A 13,938-nucleotide genomic window follows, 5' to 3' on the forward strand; every position below is an offset into this window, starting at 1 on the left:
GTGATTCTAATCATACACAGTGGTTTGGATGACTTTTCCACATGCAGCATTAGGATAGTGTTGCTGCAGTTCAACCTCTTTCAGTGTGCAGTAATTAGTAGTTTGCCTAACGATGAATGTAATGATCCATAATGCATATTAATTAAGCTGCTGTATTATTGTATGCTGCATGGCAGCCCTGGATTATGTTAACTAATTAGGAAATTTTATTCATGCATCATTACTGAAAGCCTGTTACTACAATCACGCTTCTTCTCATTCATCTTTTAGACTGTAGGGTGAGTTGAGCTACTCCTGAACTTTGAGAATCCAGATGAAAGCACATGATAGCGATACTGTAAAATCAAAATGAAGAAGATACGGATCGAAAACTCTTCAACCACCCCACGGGTTTTAAACAGGGCTCATACTGATGTTTTCTTCTCGATCAAAAGATCTTTTGGCGAGGGTCATGATAAACCCATTACCCCACATTTAATTTAGAGAAAATGAATGACAGCATGCTTGGCCTTGTGGTTGCCATGAGTGCATGTGAAGCTGCTTATCCTCACAGATGGCATGTGACAACACACACGGGCATATTTGAGAATATCAGCATGTGATGGAGACTGTGAAGCTGCAGTTGCACTCATGTGAGGATGTCGGTGTCGGTGTAAATCTACACTGAACTGCTCTGGGGCTCCACACTGCCAGCCGCTATGATATGTCTGAATTACTCTATTGTAACCCCATAAAGTTTGACTATCAATGTGCACAAATTATGTCATCTAGAGGGCTCTTGTATCAAACTATATATGAATCACCAAAAACCTGCAGACAGGGATCTTGAGCCTACTTTTACACTATATGCTGGGGTGAATTATTCAAACCATGCCAATGATTAGGATTATTTGAGCAGATTACTTTATGTCACATGAGGACTGCTACAGTGGTTACCTTATTGGTTGGTTTATATCATCTGACTGGCCTTAAAGGACACATTACAATACATTACAACAAATCTATGATTGGTATTTTCCCCTGGTCACGTTATGTTGTTCATCACATTTTCCACTGGATGGTGCTAAAATCAGCACATCTGAATATACTGTAGTAATTCTCAGATTCACGCACCTTAAAATAGTCCAACTCCCCTTCTCAGGGATATTTAATGGCTATTTCGTTTTTCACTTAACACGTGACTGACCTTGTGATCTCCAAGAGCTGGCTTTTTCTTTTTTCATCAAGCCTCCAGAAATAATACTTTAAAGTGTGGCAACCTTGAAGCATTCATTGCTTCTTCTTGTTGCCAAATGACTGAGAATCCAAACTGGAGACGGAGAGATGGCTACATAGCAGCAATTTCTGCAAGCAAGTTGGGCCTGGGTGGGTGCTGGTCTTTGAAGTATGCAATAATCTATAAGTATAGAAACTGTGGCCACTGGAACATTATTATTGGCGAAATGAATGGAAACTGAATGAGTGAATGTAACTCTTAGTTTCTTCTTTAAGCTGCCTGAAAATACATGGAAACAGTTTAATGTCACCCACACCTGGAACATCTAGTACAGTAGATGTGTTAAAGTACAGCGAGTTCCTCTCACATATTTGATGCTCCTGCCTGACAGAGACTGAGGTGTTATCACTGGAGCTACCTTATATTTCAGCATATACCGTTAAACTATTCCTGAAATTCACACTTTTGTCTGTTTTGACTGATAGACTCATTTTAAGTCCCCAAACAAACATATAGTAATGATAGGCTGAGGAACGAAATTTAGCTAGATGCCCAGCCCCCACGGGGGCCCTTCTCCCTTACTCTGGTTATTTAACTTTTCGCTCCACCCATGACATATTCGCGCTACATATTTACTTAGCCTGTTCCCACTATGAAAGTTATTTCCCGGCCAGAGGAGGAGAGACTGTGACATCTTCAAACCAACAGCCCAATCTGCTTTTCCAACAGTAGTCGGCGTGCTGAGCCAGGAGCTAACCAGCAGCCCTCTCTCTGTGAGACCTGGGACAGCAAGGCGAAGGGGAGAGCTCATTCCACAACACGGCAGTCATCCATGGCTCTGTGCAACGGAGACAGCAAGGTCAGTTGAGCGGGAGATACCCGGGGCTCCAGTATAAGGTAGCCCTGGTGACTTAGTGCTAGGACCCGGGTTAGTGCTGTAGTCCTCCCCCCGGTTAATTTCGGCCTCTGTGTACCTCGGGGGGGGGGGGGAAAGTTAAGAGAGCATGCAACGTTATCAACAGTGCTGCTGAGGAGGAGCAGTGTGTGCCTGTTGCAGTGTTACATTAACATGTTGCTCATAGCTGCTAACAAGCCGGACGTGATAACTAATTGATGTTAAACCGTGAAAAAAAAAAGGTTTCACTAATTTTCCCAGTAAACGGGGTTGCCCTTCTCTTATGGTGGACCCCCCAACCCCCAAGACACTTCAGCTCCAAGCACCGCGTGGGTTTTAGCATAGCTCCGCTAACCTAGCAGCTACTCACAGCACTGCTAACAGGCTAACGCTCGTTACTACTGTTTATTCCAGCGGTGCGCTAGCTCGCTACACTGATAAACTGTTAGCTAGCTGTGGCCGGGCGCTCACAGTTTGTAGTGACAGCACCGCAGAGCAAGAATGTTGTTTTACGATAGCGTCCGTGTTCTTTAAGTAACCGGAAATTGTGCTTGTGCTGAACTAATTTACCTCAAGCGGTAGCTGTCACACACTCTTCGTGCTAACGTTCGTTAACTGTCAGTTTGCTAACATCGTCACGAAGCTAGTGTGTGAGCCAACTTGTGGTTTACCTGTCTAACAATTGCAGCGGCTTACAGCTGCCTTATCAGCTGATATGGTGAAGTTTGCACTGGAACGATAGTGTTTTTTCTCTCGTGATTACTCTGCTTCAGCCCATGTTATTACCGGTTCTGCTTTAAAGGTTAAAATTGGAGGTGAGGGGGGTACCCAGCAAGTTGTTTTCAGAAACATTTACGGCGGAAGTTTCCCACTGACCACGTGGGATAATGTTTGTCTAATGTGTACCCACTTCGGCTGTTTATAAAGAAAAATTGATGGCACACTTCCCACAGAGCATGCATGCGTTTAAATAAATAACATTTGCATATAGATGAGTGCTGAGGATCAGAGTTTGAACTGCTTCAAATACTACCTCAGTCTTGATAATGTCTAACTTGTGAGATTCATGTGATGGGCTGAATGGTTGCAGCACATTTTGCAAAATTTGCTGTCCTTCTCTGTTTCAGCTCACATGGCAACAATTATGTTAGGCTTTATTGAGTCACAGCGCTGGAGGAGAGTAAACTCAAGAAGGAATTGAGTTGCCTTCTGCTGTCAGACCACTAGAAAGCTAGTCACCTCACATGCAAATCTTCACTAATCTTTCTAAATGTGTGTCCACAGCTGGAGATCAGCAGCGCAGAGCAGAATGGGTCATGTGAAGGGGCGGTGGCGATCCTCGATGCTGGGGCGCAGTATGGGAAGGTGATTGACCGAAGAGTCCGAGAGCTGTGCGTACGCTCTGAAATCCTCCCTTTAGAGACCCCGGCCTTTGCTATCAGAGAACAGGGCTTCAGGTGAGCACATAAACGCATCTCTACTTGAGATGTTTTATTTCATGCCTGTCATCATGTTTAATCACACTACTGTGTCAATGTAGAAGCTTTGAAGTGCTTTATAATGCAGTTTTACATGATTGTTTTCTTTGTGTTTCATGCCTCAGGGCAATAATTATTTCAGGAGGTCCAGCGTCTGTGTATGCGGAAGATGCCCCCTGGTTCGACCCTGCCATATTCACTATAGGAAAGCCCGTCCTTGGGATTTGCTATGGGATGCAGGTATGCACACAATAAAATAAACTGTGATTGTATTCTTAAGAAAACCAAGTCTACTTCCACAAGGCTCTTGTCAAGGAAACATTTTTTACACAGATTGCCTCTAAGTAGCAACACGTTACTGTCACTCTGCTTGAACCAGTTCCTCAGCTCTCCCACACCAGCTGGGACTTCATCACCTTCTTCAAGAGTACTTTTACACTGGTGGAAGAGAAGAGTAATACTTACTCTCTTTTCCCAGTGAGACAAAAAAGTAACAAGTACATTTCTTTACATTGCAGGCAGTTTTACACTCCCTGTAGCATATGTTTCCATTACTTACCTCTGGTGTGCGTGTGTGTTGCAGATGATGAATAAAGTTTTTGGAGGAACGGTACACAAAAAGAGTGTAAGGGAGGATGGAGTCTTCAGCATTGGACTAGACAACACTTGCTCCCTTTTTAGGTATTGTAATTTCTTGTAACTTGGATATGTAGTGTTTTGTTATGTTCTACATACAGACCACATACATAGTAGTTGTTTTCATGCTGATGTAAAGGGGCTATTACACAAATGAAGAGTCTAAGGTAGAGGGTGTAGTCTTTATTTCCCTTATATAAACAAAGTGCTGAAAACAGTAACATGCATAGCAGATTTAATGAATCGTGTGTGTGTGTGTGTGTGTGTAACCTATCAGAGGCCTTCAGAAGGAAGAAGTAGTCTTGCTGACCCATGGAGACAGTGTGGATAAAGTGGCAGATGGCTTTAAAGTGGTGGCCCAATCAGGGAACATCATTGCTGGTGAGCAGGACACAAGAAATGCGTCAATCCTGTTGAATATAATTCACAAGTATATTATGGTAAACTACAAAAGCAGCTTTATTTGGACTTGATGTTAAGTAAGCCTGAGGCTGTATCATATATATTTACATCTCACATAGCCTTTGAAGATGATGCTAATTTGTGTTCTGGGTAAAAGTGCTTTTCCCCGACATCTAAACTCTTGGTTTTTTCTTAAAGCTTACTAAATGAGCCCCTTAAAACATCTCTGTTTTCTCTTTAGGGATCGCCAACGAGCAGAAAAAGCTGTATGGGACGCAGTTTCATCCTGAGGTCGACCTGACGGAGCGAGGCATGGAGATGTTGCGTAACTTCGTGTTTGAGATTGCGGGCTGCACGAGTAACTTCACCGTTCAGAGCCGCCAACAGGCCTGCATCAGTGAGATCAGAGAAAAAGTAGACAAGTCGAAAGTGCTGGTGAGTGATGATTGGGGGGGGACCAAAACTACTGAATATTTACTGTGGGAGATGATTTAACTAAAAGGCTGAAGCTAAAAAGCTGACAGTGAAGTGTGGTAGTCGCTCAGGAGGCGATGACAGTAGCAATGGTGGGAAGTTAAGTAGAACCAATTAAACTCTCAAATTAAACCCTGTTGCATCTGAAAAGAAGGTAGCCCACTCCCAGAGGGGCTTCAAACTGGGTTTCATCTCAGGGGAGGGTGAAGGCGATAATTGAGTGTGGAAAATGGGCTTAAAGTACTGATATTACACTGTACAGTGTGTGGGATAGTTGGTAATATCTGTGACAATACTCTCATTCTGCTGTAGCGTGTTCCTGCAGCGAGTACAGCATTTTGGATCATTTCCAGGAGCAGGTTTAATCTTCTCTTTCTTAGGCTTAATATTTAACAGCCTGCCAACAGATGAAACACCAGATGTGTGTATGACTAATAAAACAAGAAGCCTAAATAAATATAAGCCACACATTTGCAGATAATTAGTGGGTACTCTGAGTTGTGAAAATTGGGGCCAGGTGGTGAAGAATCAGATTTAATCTTTGCTCAGCTTTATCTCTGAGACACTGTTTCTTTCTGATGATACTCGCAGGTGCTGCTGAGTGGTGGAGTAGACTCAACAGTCTGCACAGCCCTCCTGAACAAAGCTCTGAACCAGGACCAGGTGATAGCAGTTCACATCGACAACGGCTTCATGAGGAAGAGAGAAAGTCAGAGCGTGGAGGAGGCCCTTACCAAGCTGGGAATCAAACTCAAAGGTAGGGATCCAAATTCTGCAGTTCTTAAGCGTGTACATGAGGTATTTATTTGAAATTCAATTTTATCACACGTTATTTTTATTTTTTTCTGAATTAATTGCAGTCTTTTAATACGTTCAGGTTCTTATTTTGAATAGTTTTCACTTTATGGAGTTACCCTTTCCAAAATGTTGCGACTAAAGCGCATTCTTGTTTATTAAAAAAAGGCTAGCAGTCTTCTGTACCTGCTGCTGGCTGAACGGCTCTGTTTTCACCAGCTGCACAGATGCACAGATATTCATTACAGTGCACAGCGGTTACAAAGTTAAAAGATGGTTAAACTTTGACCTTCTTTGCTCACTGGAGTGACAAACCTTGGCTGCACAGCATAAGCCACTGCAAATAATAATTTTCAGACAACCATGGTGCCATCGTTGTGACCTGTCTGAAAACCACTTACATCAGTAAACACAGGTGCATTCTGGGAAAACATTATCTGCCAAAGCCAGATCCCTTTCTCCTTGTTGCTTTATTATTTTGGTCACCCTCCTCCACCACACCAGTTTTATTCTATTCAGCTCTGTAGTTGAGTAACAAAACCACAAGCTTACACCTGAGAGTGAAAGTAAAGTTGGGACTGAGTTTTTGTTTTGCTGTTAACCCTGTGGTTCGTCTTCCTTCAGTGGTAAATGCAGCGCACACCTTCTATAATGGAACAACAACTCTTCCCATCTCTGAGGAGGACAGGACACCACGGAAACGCATCAGTAAAACACTGAATATGACCACCAACCCTGAGGAGAAAAGGAAAATTATTGGAGACACATTTGTCAAAGTGAGGATAAGTTTGAGTACTTTATTGGAAAGTGTTATTTGTTGATGGTGACATTTAAGTTCTTTTCTCTGCCACCGTACTGTTCTGACTGTATGAATTGTCCTATATCACAGGTGGCAAATGAAGTGATTGGAGAGATGAATCTGAAACCAGAAGAGGTTTTCCTGGCACAGGGTACCTTGAGGCCTGATCTTATTGAGAGCGCCTCTCACCTCGCCAGTGGTAAAGCAGAGGTCATCAAAACACACCACAACGACACTGAGCTCATCCGCAAACTCAGAGATGAGGTAAATCTAATTTCCCTAACCTTCTTAGCTACCTACTTCAGTTTATAGCCATATTATTTGCAATGACGTAGATGCATGGTTCAAGGAGAGCTTTATTGGAGTTGAAATCATAATAAGAAGCACAAAACATTTACATCGCTTACGCTCCAGCTCACAACACTACTGACGCGTCTTTGTCTTATTGGCGTATTCATTGTCATGGATTATTTGCTGTTTGTTGTTATGTGCAGCCTCTTCTTGTGAATGCACAGCTGTTTGACACCTAAGCGTAATGCTAGCCCGCTCACTGTGCATTGCTGATTCTTGTCTGTTGTAATCCTCCAGGGAAAAGTAATCGAACCGCTGAAAGATTTCCATAAAGATGAGGTGAGAGCACTGGGGAGAGAGCTTGGCCTGCCAGAAGAGATTGTGTCTCGGCATCCTTTCCCTGGCAAGTACATAAACTCACAGGCCTATAATGTTACTGTTCTGACTGAACTTTACAAAAGTGTAAATATAATTACTGAGTCACACTAGAAGCTTTGCATCCTTCATTTGCTAAAAGTGTAAATATAATTCCTGAGTCAGACACTCAAAGACTCACTTCCTTCATTTGCTCAAAGTGACGGTCATTCCACTTTTTCTCTAGGTCCTGGTTTGTCCATCAGAGTGATTTGTGCAGAGGAGCCTTACATCTGTAAGGATTTTGCTGAAACAAACAACATTCTCAAAATCATTACAGACTTCTCTGCAAGTGTCAAAAAGGTAAAGGAACTGCTGACGTACAGCGAAATCCCAGCAGTGTGATATCATTTGTCTGTATTGTTATCATAACGCGTCTTGTCACTGTTTTTGCTTGTGAAGTTACAGATAACTGCAAGATATCGCACAGTAACTCAAATGTTGCGATGTGATAAGCTTGGATGGCAACCCTCCAAACATGCTTTGAGGAGATTGAACTAACACAGCAGATTGTATGCTCTATGTTTGCGCTGAAGCTTGCTGCTAATTTTACTGATAATCACTGGAAACACTTCTCAGCTAGTTTTATCACTTCAGTTGTTTTGGGAAATCGATAAAGTTTTATTTTCAGTTACAATTTTGGCTTCCAACAAATACATTTTTCCCCCAAATTCACTCCCAGCCATGTTGTGCTAGATACAGGTCAGTTCATACTGAATTTACACTTGTGGTTAAATAAAATCTCCTGACAGGGCTGATGGACATATTGTAAGCTCCCGTGAAAGAGGATATTGGTATGTCATTTGATGAAAGAGCAAGCAAAAATTTTGCAAAGTTTGAAATTGATAAAGTGTTGTTGAAAACTACTAGTCACATCGTCAGAGCTTCAGTGGTTTGTATATTGCAGGCTGCTGTCTTTCAGTTCCACACTTACAAGGTGCTTTTATTCCCGTCTCCTCTCCAGCCCCATGCCTTGCTGCAGAGAGTCAAGTCGTGCATATCAGATGAAGAGGAGGAGAAGCTCATGCAGATCACCAGCCTTCATTCACTCAATGCCTTCCTGCTGCCCATCAAAACTGTTGGTGTCCAGGTGAGACAGCTGATCAAATTACATACCGTTAAAGAAATAGGAAAAGACATTGGACAGAAACTGCTGGCATATGTTTTGGTCAGTAAGAAAATGTAAGTTTTATTGACAATTTGTGGATATTAATGTAAACATCTTTCCCATGTGATTTTGTAAAAATCTCATGTATTTATCTTTAGTCATGATTAAGATAATGTGGAGAATCCAAGTGTTCTCAGGTCCAGTGAAAACTTGACAAAGTATATGTTGCCAGCTGTTTGTCTGTTTCTGCGTTATAAATGTAATTAAGTGGTCAGCCACAGGACCAAGACACACCCAAACAAAGAGTGTCAGCTTCTCTGTTTTAGAGTCTTTCTCCCTGTAGTCTGTGGAGGGTGTGTCCTGTAGTAACCGTTAAATATGCCAAAAATGTTGAATTAGTCACCACTACTTTCCTCACCCACAACGCTGCAGTCAGACAGTGTGTAGGTGTCTGTTAGTACTTCCTGTCTGAAGCCAGAGGTTTAAATTTGCCCTCAACCTCAAAATGGGACAGACTGTGGGCAAACACTGGCAGCTTTTAGCGGCTTTTCTAAAAGTGGAAGCTGACATTTAGAAACTTTTAGTTTTGTCACACAAAAACAAATTTTAACAAAATGCCTTTCATACTTTATAACATGTATGACACGTTGATTTTTGGCTAGATGGTAAGAATAAGAACATTTCCTGTCTCAGGGTGATTGCCGGTCCTACAGTTATGTGTGCGGTGTCACAAGTAAAGAATCTCCACACTGGGAATCGCTCATGTTCCTGGCCAGACTCATCCCTCGCATGTGCCATAACATCAATAGGTAAGTCATAAAATCAGGTTTCATTCGTCCACCCTCAGTGGACAACCGGGCAAAACCCTTAGATTCATTCACGCCTCTCTTCTTTTTTCCAGAGTTGTGTATGTATTTGGGTCTCATATGAAGGAGCCGCCAACAGACATTACTCCAACTTTCCTGACCACGGGTGTTCTGAGCACGCTCAGACAGGCTGACTTTGTAGCTCATTCTATTCTTAGAGAGTCTGGTAAGTGCACGCTTTCAAATGTTTAAAACCTCATCTATTTTAGAATATTTAAGACTGAAGATGATTTAAAAGGGGAAAATACCCCAAACAAACATTGTTATCGCAAAGAAGAAAACAAATCAAATCAAGACAAGTAGTAGAGATGGTAGAGTTATTCATTTAAAACAGGAAGCACATTCTCCAGGAAGAGATTACCCCTGTCAGGCTAGAAATGTTTCATTAAGGATAAAACAGTGTTGCATTGATTTGCAGTGATGCTTTCTGCCATACCAGCATACCATGTGACCATCATCAGATCTGCTGTGTAGTTCTACTGTTAAAGTAAAAATTAAACTAGGCATCTTTACATTTTAGTTAACTGATATAAGAATTGAGACCAATTTTCAGAAAAACCTGTAACTAAATGAAATGACATTGTGTGTTAATAAAATATACAGGAAATAACTTTAGTTTTAGTCTTTATAATTCAAATTATTATTCAAATTGGGGACGTTCATAGCAACTAAGAAAGTAATTGCTAGGGGGGAAAAAAACAAAACAAAAAAAGAGTTTAGTCTAAGGGTGTGTTTTCAAAGCTGTAGTTGGTTTCCTGTGGACAGAAAGAGGTGATGAGTTTTTAAACTTGTAGCTTTTTCCTGTGGTTTGGTTGTTTTCACACAGCGAAAAGTGCAAGTGGACTCAAAGCAAACCAAAATGTGTCACGAGAGAGAATGTTGAGTTCCCTCATTGGCCAGATGTGTCTGGGGCAGGAGCAACAAAAGTAGACACAGGAAGAAGATGCTGTGAGAGAACGGAGAATTTACGTTCATTTCACGGTCTCCTGTACAGACCTTTGCACATTTGTAGTTCCTTCCCACATTGAGAATACAGAACAGGTGTAACAGTTACAAGTTTTTAGTTCAAACATGTAACGCACCGCTGGTAGTTGGTTCAGATCTTGGTCTGATCACGTTCACGCCACGAACAAACCACTCTGGAGTCTGTTTGGAACTGCACCAAGACCACCTCCTCCAAATGGTCTCAGTGTGATGTTTTTGGTCTGAACCAGAGTATGATTACCGTGTTCACATCTGCACTAAGGGATTAAACCAATGCTAAATATATAAAAGCATAACATAATATTAAAATATGACAAATTACAATAAACTATCCAGCCATTTTCTTTCGCTTATCTGAAGTTGGGTCGTGGGGGCAGCAAGTAGGGAAGCCCAGACCTCCCTCTTGTCAGTTGCCTCCTCCATCTTATCTGGGGAAACGTCAAGTAGTTCTCAGGCCAGCCAGTTGAAATAATCTCTCCAGGGACCTCCTCAGAATAGGATATTCCCAGCTGGAACACCTTACACAGGATGTGACCACCTCAATAGGCTCTTCTTGATGTGGAGGAGTAGTAGGAGTAGCACCTCTACTCTCAGCGTCTCCTGAATCACCAAACTCTTCACTGTGTCGCTCAGGGAGAGCCCATCCACCCTTCAGAGGAACCTTATTTCTGCTGCTTGTTGCTATGAAAACATTCTTTGTCCTTAAAAAAACAAAAAAAACCCAAAAACCTTAATAGTGTTATCAAAACGATCAAGCCTAGATCAGCAGATTTATGGAGTTTGTCAACAACAATGCTCTGTCTTTTCTGCCAGGTTTTTGTTTCCTTTGGCTATTTTATGCTTAACATCTGTTTCCCCCTTCAGGCTATTCTGGGAAGATCAGCCAGATGCCGATCATCCTCACCCCCCTGCACTTTGACCGTGACCCACTGCAAAAGCAGCCATCATGCCGGCGCTCCGTGGTGATTCGTACCTTCATCACCAGCGACTTCATGACAGGAATCCCTGCTATGCCAGGCAACCATATCCCAGAGGAGGTATACCATCGTTAAACCTTTACAGCTAATATTTTTTCTGCATATCTTACCTTCACGGCTCCTAATTCTGGTTTTCAGGATTGGAAATGAGTGATCCAGGAATTATTTAAATTCTCTTTATTTGTGTGTTTTAAGAGTTTTTTTTTTTTGTCTTGTCTGATTCATCAGGTGGTGCTGAAGATGGTAAATGAGATCAAGAAGATCCCAGGTATCTCCAGAGTCATGTATGATCTGACCTCCAAACCACCTGGCACCACAGAGTGGGAATAAAATGCAAACATGACATCACAGTGTAGAGAACACATACACACACTCACACACATATATGTATACACACACACACACACACACACACACACACACACACACACACACACACACACACACACACACACACCCAGTGCACAAACACAATAGATATCAGTGAGGGCTGGTGAACTGCTCTCCTTTTCTGTCCTTCCACCTTTATCCCCTCCCAATCTCCCTCTGCTACCTCCCCCATCTCTTCCCTTATCTTTAACATTCCCACGGAAGGCAGACTGTACTGTGACAGGCGCACACACAAAGCCACTACTGCTCTGCTCTCCCCACCACTCTACCCCGGTCTTAATATTTTTGGCGATAGGCATTGATAAATCTTGGTTATTGATAATATATTGTCTGTTTTTGTTTTGTTTTTTAAAAACCTTCATGTACAACAGTGTATTTCCTCGCTACAGTGAAAAGGTAAATTGCTACTTCCAGGTGGCCAGAAGCTGTGAAAGTTCAGTGAGTGGACTTGGTGTTGTGCCTCAGGATGAATAAAACATGAAAGCAAGCAAACGGTAGTGTTATTAAAAGAAAACAGAAGGGGGTGGGGGTTAAAAATCTATAGCCTTCTTTTTTTTTTTTTTTTTTTTTTTTTTCTTCAGATGTTTTTGTTAAATTCTTGTAGGTGAGAATATTCTCGGCCTGAGACTATCTGATTTGTTCATTTCACTTCCTACCAAAGGTGGTGTGAACAGAAGTACAGCTGAACAGACGAGCTATGTGACCAATCAACATTAAAAAAAAAAAAAAAAAATTGTTTGTTTTGCTTTGACATAAGTAGAGTTTGCTGTAGTGATCTGTAACGTTGTGGGCTCTTGACGAAGCTAACATCGTTGACGAGCTGCTGCTGTCGGCCCTGTGGGCAGCAGTCGACCCAAGAATAGCTTCAGTATACGGACTAATGTGCAGCTGTGGAGGAGGCCAATATGACGGATAACTTTGTACGTGCCTGTTCTGTTGTTTTACTTTGGGGTTTTTTTTTTGTTTGTTTTTTTTTTTGGTGTGACCTGACCTGGACTCTGAGGATATAACAGTTTCTCCTCATGCTGCAATATGTATGCTTTTTATGAAGAAGAAAAAGGCAAGAGGTCTAATAACTTATAACTACGGTAGAGTTTATAGCCACATTGTGTCGGTTGCTGGTGTCACCTCATCATGATTTTTGTTGCTCTTGTTGTGCGAGGGCAAAAACTTTTGCACATTTCGTTGTCGATCACCCGTTCAAGCCTGGGTGCTTTATCAACATAACAAATCACACATCTGGTGGAAACTTCATCCCCGTACATCGTGTCACCCTTGTCGTGTCAAAGGTCCTCGCCCTCTGTTGCCATCTTCGACTAAAGTTCAGTGTTTCAGAAAGGCATTACTGCTTTTGTTTATCTGCGTTCTGTGCTGTCAGAGCGTTCGGCGTATCATAGTCTCTAGTCTCCAGTCGTTTAGACCTCAGTGAATGCGGCGCTCAGGTTTAACTGAGTTTTAAAAGTGTGTGGTATCACGTCAGAAGTGTCACTCGGATGTGGTGGTGCTCATGCCTCCAGAATTAGTTTTTTTTTTTTTGTGCCTCTCATCCCTCTTATATCCTTAACCTTTAGTGGCAAAGTACTCCTCATGCAAAATGAAAGGGGGAGGAAAAAAAACCCAAACTTGTCTTAACTGCAGTGTCCTTCCCTCTGTTCTGCCTTTTTATACATCTGTGTTTATGTTACGTGTCTCCAATTTAAAACGAGAAAAACAAAAAACAATAGCTAATAATGGACATATGACTTTGTAGTTCAATTTGATTGAAATATCCATGAGATTAAGTTATGCAATTCTACATCCGATTATTATTTTTCTGTTTGTGTGTTTTTAGTCAACAATGCTCATTCTCCTTAGTAACGTGCCTCAAACCAAGCCACTGCATGCAGTTTCAACTATGACATTTGTACAATGGAAAACTGAGCTTTAATAAAGATCTCAATGTTGAAACTTACCACTTCTATGAAAAGCGTCTTTTTGTAACCATTTCTGTTTTGCCTTTCAGGTTTCTGTATTCATTTTTAATTTACACAATTACCTTTAGTGGGTACACACCCAAAAGAAAAAGCACTGATACATTTCTAATAAAAATGCAGTCAAACACTAATTGTTAAGCCACAGAGATATAAAAGTCAACAGAATACTGTAATAAACAAAATTCTAGTTAATATTTTAAAATTAAAGTGGAAGTCTGCAGTTTATATTAACCCATCTTA

The 13,938-nt window shown here is 41.6% G+C and overlaps 1 protein-coding gene across 2 annotated transcripts; it reads left to right on the plus strand.

The window, feature by feature from the left end:
- Positions 1-1,829: 1,829 nt before the first annotated feature.
- Positions 1,830-13,676, plus strand: gmps (guanosine monophosphate synthase). 2 transcript variants are annotated; one of them, XR_014802212.1, is made up of 17 exons: positions 1,830-2,075; positions 3,396-3,568; positions 3,715-3,829; positions 4,173-4,270; positions 4,503-4,606; positions 4,869-5,062; positions 5,693-5,858; positions 6,521-6,672; positions 6,786-6,959; positions 7,284-7,389; positions 7,588-7,703; positions 8,365-8,490; positions 9,202-9,317; positions 9,410-9,540; positions 11,223-11,395; positions 11,564-11,724; positions 11,765-13,676. XR_014802212.1 is itself a non-coding variant. In XM_084950931.1 (16 exons), the coding sequence occupies exons 1-16, from the start codon at positions 2,049-2,051 to the stop codon at positions 11,663-11,665; spliced, it is 2,073 nt and encodes a 690-aa protein (XP_084807057.1). In that variant the 5' UTR covers positions 1,830-2,048; the 3' UTR covers positions 11,666-13,676. The 2 variants fall into 2 exon arrangements, 1 of the variants encoding a protein (XP_084807057.1); XM_084950931.1 differs by having other exon boundaries at positions 11,564-13,676.
- Positions 13,677-13,938: the final 262 nt, after the last annotated feature.

The sequence above is a fragment of the Perissodus microlepis genome, chromosome 14, assembly GCF_051167445.1.
Source record: "Perissodus microlepis isolate ML-2025 ecotype Zambia chromosome 14, ASM5116744v1, whole genome shotgun sequence".
Lineage (NCBI taxonomy): Eukaryota > Metazoa > Chordata > Actinopteri > Cichliformes > Cichlidae > Perissodus > Perissodus microlepis.

Excerpts from the sequence above, each read along its gene's own strand:
- gmps (XM_084950931.1), top strand. The coding sequence starts at position 2,049 with ATGGCTCTGTGCAACGGAGACAGCAAG. Across the intron at positions 5,063-5,692 it reads TAGACAAGTCGAAAGTGCTG|GTGCTGCTGAGTGGTGGAGT; the intron begins GTGAGTGATGAT and ends TGATACTCGCAG. Across the intron at positions 11,396-11,563 it reads GCAACCATATCCCAGAGGAG|GTGGTGCTGAAGATGGTAAA; the intron begins GTATACCATCGT and ends CTGATTCATCAG.